The following is a 10,643-nucleotide window of genomic DNA, read 5'->3' as shown; positions in this document are numbered from 1 at the left end:
CTGGAGAAGGGGAGGTCCAGGGAGACCTTAGAGCCCCTTCCAGTGCCTAAAGGGGCTCCAAGAGAGCTGCAGAGGGACTTGGGACAAGAGATGGAGGGACAGAACAGGAGGAACAGCTTCCCACTGCCAGAGGGCAGGGCTAGATGGGATATTGGGAAGGAATTGTTCACTGTGAGGTCCTGAGACACTGGCACAGGTTGCCCAGAGAAGCTGTGGCCGCTCCATCCCTGGGAGTGTTCCAGGCCCGGATGGATGGGGCTTGGAGCAGCCTGGGCTGGTGGGAGGTGTCCCTGCCTGTGCTTGTTCTAAAGATATTTTGTCTCACACTAAAACTTGGTCCCTTTGCTCTGATAGTCTCTAATCAAGAGTCTCAGTGTGCCTTGGACTGATCTTCCAGCCCCATTTTATCCAATTAGATGTTTATAGAACTAAGTGCTGTTCCTAATGTACTCCAGATCATCTGTGCAGTGTAATTACAGCCTAATAAAACTGACATACACACATGAACATAAAACGTTTACCAGGGATAGCAACGAGTTTTCCCTTTGGCAGTTCAGCCCTTACCACGTTTGTGCTGTTTTACAGCAGCTTCACTCACTTTATTAGGCTAATGAATGAAGTGTGGTGTACAGGGATCACTCTGTGGACAGTAGCCAAGTGTCTGGGCAGGAGACATCAGCGGTCAGGAATTCCTCATCCCAGGTTTTAAAATCAGGAGTTGGGAAAAATGTCGTACACAAATCCTGGTGGTGTTTCCCTGGTGTAAATATCTTCAAGGCTGTATAGAAATCTTCCCATCATTTCTTGTGCTGCAGCTCTGGCTCTGGTGCCAAGGTGTGCACCTATTAATGGCTAGAGCCTGGAGCACAGCTGGTTCTTTGATCACTTCTTGCTTTCCTAAACAGCAGTGTTAGAGGTGCCCCAGTTGAGCTCAGTTTTTCTGCCAACTCACTAATGAATGTGATTAGGTTGGAGCTGTTGTAGCTCAATGTCTTTTGGCTTCAGTTGTAATCTTCTGCTCAAAAGTGCTGTATCTTCACACTGGCAGCTCTTTGTAAATTGGATCTTGGTGTTCCTGTGCAAATAGCTGGAACGCAGCAGTTATGGGAGTGCCAGGTCATAGAGCCACAGAATGGTTTGGGTTGGAAGGGACATTGAAGGGACCTTCCATGCCCTCAGTGGAAGAAGGACATGGAACTGTTAGAGCAAGGCCAGAGGAGGCCACAGAGCTGAGCAGAGACTGGAGCACCTTCCCTACGAGGACAGGCTGAGAGAGTTGGGGCTGCTCAGCCTGGAGAAGAGAAGGTTGTGTGGAGAGCTCAGAGCAACCTGCCAGGAGCTGAAGGGACCTTCAGTGTTGGTGCCACAGGGTTACAGTGCCCACAGCAGGACATCTAAACTTGGCCCTGTGTGCTCCTGGAAGCTGTAGCTCCATCAGGCCCAGGTACATCCCCAGATGGACCCTGGAGTTACAATCTCTTACTGTTCATTTGCCCCAAGGTGTGTTTTGGAGTAACCCCTGATGTAACTGGTTGGCCCTGCCCCATCCACACCTTGGAGACTGATGAGTCAGTTGGATGCTAAGGAAGGTTTATGCCATCTGTGCCTGGATTTCCTGGAGTGTCAGCCCCCAGCAGACAGGGATAATTGGGCTGACAGACACACAGGCACTTCCTGGGCTGTTTGCTGTCTGACTGGGGGAAGCAGAGGAGCAGAGAGATGTAGCAAAGCTAAGCTGGTAGTGTCTGTTCTTGGAGGCTCACACAACCTGCCACACCAAATCCAGGGGCTTGGAAAGCTCTGGCTGCTCTGAATTGTCCCTCCACAGCCTTCCTTGCATTCCTATTCCAACTCATGATAGTGCAATGGAATAAAAAGCAGTTTGCATAAAGATGATGCCCATTTATAAAGCTGTCACTGAAGCTCCTCCATTAATAGAGCCGTTCAAAAGATTTATCCTCAGCATATGGTGCCTTTTCCAGGGGCCAGATTGAGAGCTGAGGGGGCTGGAGCACAAAGAATGTGCCACCAGCTCAGATTGAAGAAATAATATGGCTAATAAGTTAATTTTTGGGATGCTGCTGTGCTGGGGAGAATTGGTGGGGAGTGTCATTACACTGCAGTGCTGGTCAACAAACTGAGCGTGGTGTGACATTAAGGGAAATTTTTTTTTGAAAGCTCAAGAACTTCGTATTTCAGCTCACTTGGTGTAATAGGAAGACATTCTATGATGGTTGTGTTAACATCTTCATCCATGCATGATGCCAACGTGTTCTGCATGCGTTTAATGAAGCTCACAAACTCTCCATGCCATGGGCAGGAGTTCCTTCAGAATTGGCTGTCAGGATGGTTTCAAATGATGATGCTTTTTAAGCAAGGCTGAGTGTAGTTTCTGCCTCCACACTCCGAAGCAAGGTGGAGAAATCATGTTACCTGTTGTAATACATGGGAAATAAAGCACTGATGTGATTTTATAGTGAGTTAGGAGCAGAGAAGTGGTAAAGTCCTGCAGGTTTGGCTTCATCTTGTGGGCAGAAAGTTCTGCATGCATTCAATGAAACTCCACAGTATCCTTGTGCCATGGGCAGGAATTCACTTGGAATTGGCTGTCAGGATAGTTTCAAATGGTGATGCTTTTCCAGCAAGGCAAAATGTCTTTTCTGTCTTCACTGTACCAAGCAGAGAAGGAGAGAAATGTGTTACCTGTTGTAGTGCTGTGGGAAATGAAGCACTGTGGTGATTTTATACTGAGTTAGGAGCAGGGAAGTGGTGATATCCTACAGGTTTGGCTTCCTCTCGTGGGCAGAAAGTGCCTCTCAGAGCACACGTGCCCTGGGTTCACGTGGGATAAGCACATCAGAGAAGGTCTACAGAGAGATTGATTGACTGTGGTTAGCACATTTATCTCGTGGAGGATTGGATTTAAATTACAAATGGATTGACAGAGGGTAATTTAGTTCGTGGTCATTTTGGATTATCATCTCCATCACCAAGCAATCTTGTCACCACGAGGCACCTGCCAGGCCTGGCTCAGCCTCAGCCCAGGGTTGGGCTGGAGACTTCTCCTTCCAGGGCTGGGAGGGGAGAGATTTGGGAAGAGCAAGGGAGTGGCTACTCTAGGAGCTGGGACTGCTCTGCTCTGTGTAAATTAAAACATACATAATTGATTTTCTATTCTATTTGTATTATGACTTTGTTTTAGATTCGGTGTCCAGTGATGAAGTAGCTCATCAAAGCTGTGCTTGGGGCTGAGGGTGAAGTGTGTTGCTGTGGCTGCTGAGCTGCACATCTCAGAATCCTTTAGTTTGGAAAAGCTCTCTGAGACCATCAAGTCTCAGCAGTGCCAAGGCCACATTGACCATGTCCCCAAGTGCCACATCCACATGGCTGTTAGATCTCTCCAGGGATGTGACCCTTTCCAGGAAATTTTCCATAATATCCAATCTAAACCTCACCTGGCACAACTTGAGGTGTTTCCTCTTATCCTGTCACTTGTTCCCTGGGAGAAAAACCCAGTCCCACCTGGTTACATCCCCGGGATACCTCTGTTGATTATCTTAGGAGAGAACATCCTGTTTCCCTCCACAAGCCTCAGTCTCATGGATTTGCAGTGATGTTTAGACATTAGAAATTCAGGTGAGAATTACTCAGCTCTACTTTAGCTTTCCCCCTCAGTGCATTCACTCAGTGAAACTTGGAGGCTGTTCTGTATTTCCTAAAAGATCAGGTGCCAGCACTGGAATAAAGTTCATTTCAACAGCAACCAAGAGCTCAGCCCAACCTGAACACAAACATCACATCACAACTCAGCTCTCCCCATCACTGGAGGTGCAGCATGTCACATCTCCTGTTCCCTGGATGTGCCCAGTTGAGATATCTTCAGTAGTGATCCATCCCCTCCTGCACTTTCAAGCATCTCTTGCTTTGCAAACATTCACTGCTAATTGCAATAATGGGGAAATTCAGTCTCTCTACACCTCAACAACCCCAAAAACTCCTCAGTAAATCAGGAAGAGACAAACCCATTTGCCCACAGGTGGTTTTTTTTTTTTGCACAGGTTTAGAGTGTAAAGAACCTGTAGCTGCTCTAGAGGATGAAAAGGAGCTTCACAGCATAGAGGGAATAAAGCTGCTTTATATTTTTTCTCCAAATGAACTCTGAGGCCTCGTGGCATAGTTAGGAGTCTGTAGGGGGTGAGCAGAATAAAGGGGGAAGTTGGCTCTCAAAAGCATCTCTGTAGGTCAGGCTGGTAGGGCACTGTGGTACCTGCTGGTGTATAGAGCTCTGTGAGCACACACAGCTCTGCCAGGATGCAACTCATGCAGGGGAGCAAACACCAGCCCCTGCTCACCAGGGATAGCTGCAGAGGTTTTTGTCTCAGTGCCATGGGGTGGAAACCTTTCTCTTAACAAGTCTGCTCTGGAGGGTCTTCAGGGTCTGAACAAAGCTCCAGTTTGATCAGGTTTGATCTAAGAGATCTCTGCGAGGATGTGGAGCTCAATTCATCTGCTGTAGGGGGTGAAAGGCTAACACCAGTCAGGGAATCACAGGATGGGTTGGGTTGGAAGGGAACTTAAAGATCAGCCTATTCCAACCCCATGGACAGGGAGCTTTTCACCAGCCCAGGCTGCTCCAAGCCTCATCCAAACTGTCCTGGAACAGCTTGAGGATTGGGGCAGCCACAGCTGCTCTGGGCAACCTGTGCAGTGCCTCAGCACCCTCACAGCAAAACCTTCTGCCTAAGATTTCAGTTTCCCTCCTTCCATTTCTCCCCGTTGCTACTTGTTCCTGACCTGCAGCTCCTAACACAGATCCCTCTGCAGCTTCCCTGGAGCCCCTTCAGCTCCTGGCAGGTTGCTCTGAGCTCTCCACACAACCTTCTCTTCTCCAGGCTGAGCAGCCCCAACTCTCTCAGCCTGTCCTCGTAGGGAAGGTGCTCCAGTCTCTGCTCAGCTCTGTGGCCTCCTCTGGCCTTGCCCCAACAGTTCCATGTCCTTGTGCAGTTGGGGACACCAGAGCTGTGTGCACACTCCAGGTGGGAACTTGCAGAGCAGATTTCACAGCAAGGACTCCAAGTTGTGCCATTTTATTCCTTTTGAAACTCATTTCCTCTGAGAGGGTCCCAAAACTCCAGGCTGCTTCTCACTCAGAGTTACCATCCTTGGAAAAATCCTACTTGGTGTGAGGTTTGTTGGTGTGAGCTGAGCTTTGGCAGGGGCTGGAAATGCTGCTGATCCCTAAAGCTCCTTCATGCTCTGCAAGAGGAGAGGATGGAGATCGTGAGATGTGAGCACTAGTCCAACCACCACAGCAGAAACCTCCAATTTTTTGGGAATTTTTGGGAAGCCTGTGAGAGGCTCCTGAGCTGCAGAGCAAGAGAGACACATTTATACACATTAGGAATCTCTAGATCTAATTAATTCTGCCTCTTGTGGTCCAAATATGAGCCAATATTCCCCTCTGTAGACATCAGCAGAAATTGCACCTGGTCTGTCCTGAGCTAGTTCCATTTGTGTCCTTTAGGTGATAGGTGAGCAGTAAATTGCAGTCTTAATTTTTTTCCAGGGGGTCTGCGGTGTTTGCAGTACCTCAGAGGAGATATTTCTTACCTCAATCTCATGGATGAGCAACTGCAACACAGAAATCAATTCTTTAAAGCTTGGGTGTTTTTAGCTACTGTTTTAAAAAAACAGAATGAGATGATCTTGAAGGTCTTTCCAACCCAAATCTTTCTATGACTCTGGTATCTGTTGACCCTCTCCCAAGGCTTTCTGGATGGGTAAAGGACACTTTGGGATCTTCAAGGTGTTTATCTTAGTCCCAGAACCTATAGCCTTGGGTGTTTTATCCCTAATTTCCTGAAGTCTGAACAAGCAGTTTGGAATTTTCCATTCTCTTGGCAACCAGGAGCCAATTGAAAGGATTTCTGATGTTTCCTTACTATTTCCTTGCTCACCACAAGATTCATTCCAGGTCCTTGGATGTTTTATGACTAAGAGGGAAAAGAACAGTTTAGGATCATGCAAAAATGAAAGAAGCTGAGATGTAAATTTGGGCTGAATGCTGGAAAGAAATTCTTAATAAGCCCTTGGAATATTTCCCTTTTTGCTGTCATTCACCTGTTTGAGGAGGGAATTTCAGGTGATATTATCATCATCATTAAGCAAAGGAGTGGGTGATGTTCTGCACTTGCACTGACATATCTTCAGCTCCTGGTAACAATATTGTAGGAGACACCTGGTACCAAGAAGGCAGAAGAAAGCCTTGGGAAGGAGAGACTTGTAGCTTTCCAAATCAATCCATAGAGTTTTTCTAGGTTTGAAGCTTTTTACTGCACACTTTGAGCCTAGGTAAGAAATTCCTCACAGCCAATTAAGTTGTGAGGTAGAAGGAATTAAGTTTTCTGAAATGATGTGCTTTTTTTCTCTCTTTTTTAATCCAAATGACTGTCATTTACCAAAAGATACTTCATTTTCTTCCAAGTGCTTTTCTGTCTAAGGGGAATGCTTAATTGCAGCCACAAATCACCTCAAATGCTTTTATAGGAGGATAAAAGGAGTTAAAAATTGTGCATCATTTTGCAAGTGCAAGTTCTGAATTCAGGATAAGATGCAGATTCTAAATTTTTTTTCCCCTTGGCTGCTCTTTGCAAGAGCTTCATCCTCACCATGGCATCTCAGAGCAGTCACATCCCTGTGAGGCCTTTCTCAGGATTTTAGGCAATTCATAGTGTCACAGATTGTTAAGGGGTTGAAATGGAGCTGAGAGATCATCCAGCCCCAACCCCCTGCCCTGGGCAGGGACACCTCCCACCAGCCCAGGTTGCTCCAGCCCCATCCAACCTGGCCTGGAACACTCCCAGGGATGGGGAGTGCAGAGTCTCTCTGGGCAGCTGATAACAGGATGATGCATATTCGTTGCTTTTTCAGTGTCAGCTCTAGATTTCCAGCTGGAATATCCTGCTGTTCACTTCAGAGATGGACAACTCACCACTGGGAATCCACTGACCAACCCTGGAGGGAAGTTTGCCTTTTCAAAGGGATTTTTGGCAACTTAATATTTTTTATGAAGGTTTTATTTTTATAGGACATCCTTCCAGTAGGTCTCAAATGGAGCAGTCAGTGATTTGTTGGGCAAATAAACATGAATTGTGCCTGAGCTGTGAATTTTCTCTCCATTTTATATGTTCTTCTCCAGCAATTGAGTCTTTGTCTCACCAGACTTGGGATTTTATCTATTTTTTTAAGACTACCTTATAAATGTTTTCTCCTTTTATAGATGTTTTCTCCTCTTCCTGCCTCACATGGACACAGTCCCTAGTCATTCCCCACTGCTGCTGCTCAGCTCTGAGCTGCAGGAGTGGCAAAGTCAGCAGCAGCACATTGAGAGTTCTTACATGGTTTTCCTACAACACATTTCTGCCCTTCTGTTTTCCAGGTTTATCCAGGAGATAGAGTATGCCATGGAGCTTGGCCCAGCCAAGCAGTGTCCCCTGCGTGAGTTCCTCACCATGTACATCAAGAACATCTTCCTCAACCAGGTCCTGGCTGAGATCAACAAAGAGATTGAAGGTGTCACAAAGGCATCTGATCCCCTGAAGATTTTGGCTAATGCAGATACCATGAAGATCCTTGGGGTGCAACGGCCTCTGCTGCAGGTAGGAGCTGTGACCTGTCACTGCATCCCTTCCTGGCCATGTCTAGCTGTGTCCTGGCTCTGTATCCAAGGAGGAAGGACATGGACCTGCTCAAGCAGGTCCAGAGGAGCCATGGAGATGCTCCAAGGGCTGGAGCAGCTCTGCCCTGGAGCCAGGCTGGGAGAGCTGGGGGTGTTCACCTGGAGAAGAGAAGCTCCAGGGAGACCTCAGAGCCCCTTCCAGTGCCTCAGGGGGCTCCAGGAGAGCTGAGCGGGATTTGGGACAAGGCCTGGAGGGACAGGACACAGGGAATGGCTTTACATTGGAAAAGTGAAGATTTAGGTGGGATATTGGGAAGGAATTCCTGGCTGGGAGGTGCTGAGGAACTGGCACAGGGTGCCCAGAGCAGCTGTGGCTGCTCCATCCCTGGGAGTGTTCTAGGCCAGGTTGGATGGAGCTTGGAGCAGCCTGGGCTGGTGGGAGGTGTCCCTGCCCAGGGCATGGTGTTGGAATTAGATGATCTTTAAGGTCCTCTCTAACCCAAACCACTCTGGGATTCTGTGTTGTACTTGGTATTTTTTGTCTTTTTTCTCTCCTCTCATATGAGACTTACACTGAGTGAGATCCCAAACTCATCCTGCACAGGCATCTGACCTCACTGACACCCAAAAATCCTTCACACTCATATGAACGTGGAAACTCTGGGACAGGACCATGGAGGTTGTTAACCTCAGACATTTGGTTTGGGTTCTTGATGCAGTAATGTATTTTTTGTGGATTGTGGCTCCATTTGTAGCCATGAAAATGTGTTGTATAATATCAGCATATCTCCTTAAAGTTTGTTAAGGGCTTGGAAGAGTTCAGAATGGCTTGGAATTTTCTCATCCTGCTCCTATAATTTGTTCCTCATGATGGATGGAAATCATTTTGAACTGGAATTATTCCTGGTCCACCTGTCCATGGGCAGAAGTTCTGTTTTTCCTGACATTATAGAGGGGTAATTTTGTGAGAGAGAAGAAAAATTGCTGCTGCTTTGAACCAAGTCATCCAAAGAGCTCCCTAAAATAATGTTATTGATTTTCCATTAAAAGAAAAAAAAAGAAAAAGAAAAAAAAAAGGCTGTTCCTGCATGGACACTGCTGGAGCCTGGAAATCTTTGCCCTCCTGGGTAGGATGGAAATGTAGTGAGCAGTGAGGGAATTTGCCTGGCTCCTCTCTCCCAGCTTTTTCCTGTCCTGTGTCATTCCTGGAGGGGTTTGTGGTTCCCCCATCCCACCCTGTGCTATCCTGAGGATCTCTCTGAAGCTGCTGCAGCAGGAGCTGACTGTGATTTGAACATGACTCAAGGGTTTATCAGTCCCCACTGCACAGGCTGATAATAGCTGCTTGGGGATAACTATCAGCACATGTTTGAGCTGAATTAGTTGCTAGATAAGAGGTTTTCTAGCATCCTCTGCCATCATGTCCTCACAGATGAATCATCCATTTCTCTAAAGATTATTCCTTTTAAAAATTGCCTTCAGTAAATATTCCATTTGCCTGGGAGAACAGACTTGTTTTCCATTCCCTCATGCTTAAATGTGAAATATTGTCAACCCTTTTCCTGTTCGGAGTGAGTGAACAACCGTGAAACTCATTTGTCTCCAAATTATTCTGCATTAAACTTGAGGCTGTAATTGCTTAAATCGATCCTAAATTAGGCTACAAGTGCCTCGACAGCTTCTTACAGCCTGTGCCTCTGTGGTGTGTGGAGAGGGGAGAAATACTTGCACCCAGGTGGGCACTGCTCCCACTGGCCTTAAAAGTCACAGGGTATTCAGAGCTGGAAGGGACACACAGGGGTCATTGATCCAACTCCTGTCCCTGCCCAGGACAGACAAGGTTGTGTGGAGAGCTCAGAGCAACCTGCCAGGAGCTGAAGGGGCTCCAGGGAAGCTGCAGAGAGACTCTTGGGTAGGAGCTGCAGGGACAGGACAAGGAGCAATGGGGAGAAATGGAAAGAGGGAAATTGAGATTAGATATCAGGCAGAAGTTTTTGCTGTGAGGGTGGTGAGACACTGGCCCAGGTTGCCCAGGGAGGCTGTGGCTGCCCCAACCCTGGCAGTGTTTCATTCCAGGTTGGATGAACCTTGAGCAACCTGCTCTGGTGGGAGGTGTCCCTGCCCAGGGCAGGGGTTGACACTGGATGATCTCCAATTTCCATTCTAACCCCTTCACATACTCTGGTACTATGACATGGCTGCAAAATTGATTTTTTCCTTCAACCACTGTTTTTTATCTCAGTGTTGTGCAGATGATGTGTGTGATAGTTTTCTGGCCAAGCTCCAGTGGTTGAAAATCCAGCAAGAAAAACACCCCTTAAAAGTTCAGAGTGTGCCACTGTTTTGCAGGATAATGACTTGCTGGAGCTAATTACCCCATTGCCTGTGCTGTGTATCCCACGCATGAAGTCACTGAGTTGTGACTTTCTGAGGAGACATCACTGGGAGCTTTGGCATGTTTTCTTCCCATCAAATCAGCGTTATTGAAGAAGAATGGGCACAGTGAGCAGCGTTTCAGTGGCTCACCAGAAGTGATGTCTGCATGCTTTGATGGTGACTGGATGTTATTATTTATTAGTGTAAACAAATGAGTTGTCTTTCCAGACTGGTTTTCAGCCATCACAACCCATTAAGTAGCAGGCATGGCTGATCTATTGAGCTTTTCCTGTTCAAGGACAGTTTTAAGGCACTATCCATGGTTCTGTTCCTTCTATTTCAACTTCTTTGGCAGTGATATGTTGTCTCTAACTGCATGAAAGGTTTTGCAGATGTTTTCAGCTCTTGTTTATATCTGGTGGACACAGGTGGCCAATGAGGCCAAGGGCACCTCAGCCTGGCTCAGCAGAGTGTGGCAGCAGCACTAGGGCAGTGCTCATCCCCCTGCACTGGGCACTGGGGAGGTCCCAGCTCAGTGCTGTGCTCAGCTTTGGGCACTCACTGCCCAAAGGCCATTGAGGCACTGAGC

At 47.2% G+C, this 10,643-nt stretch overlaps 1 protein-coding gene across 1 annotated transcript in view; it reads left to right on the top strand.

Annotated features, from left to right (window-relative positions):
• EXOC4 (exocyst complex component 4) overlaps positions 1 to 10,643 on the top strand; it is a 180,041-nt gene that overhangs the window by 148,600 nt on the left and 20,798 nt on the right. Inside the window, exon 10 of the mRNA XM_009069411.1 lies at positions 7,439 to 7,658. Coding sequence (XP_009067659.1) covers positions 7,439 to 7,658 — 220 coding nt within the window. The remainder of the gene's footprint in view (positions 1 to 7,438; positions 7,659 to 10,643) is intronic.

This window comes from Acanthisitta chloris, unplaced genomic scaffold (genome assembly GCF_000695815.1).
Source record: "Acanthisitta chloris isolate BGI_N310 unplaced genomic scaffold, ASM69581v1 scaffold15352, whole genome shotgun sequence".
Lineage (NCBI taxonomy): Eukaryota > Metazoa > Chordata > Aves > Passeriformes > Acanthisittidae > Acanthisitta > Acanthisitta chloris.
Note: the sequence above shows the minus strand (reverse complement) of the source record. Positions and strands in the feature narration are given on the sequence as shown.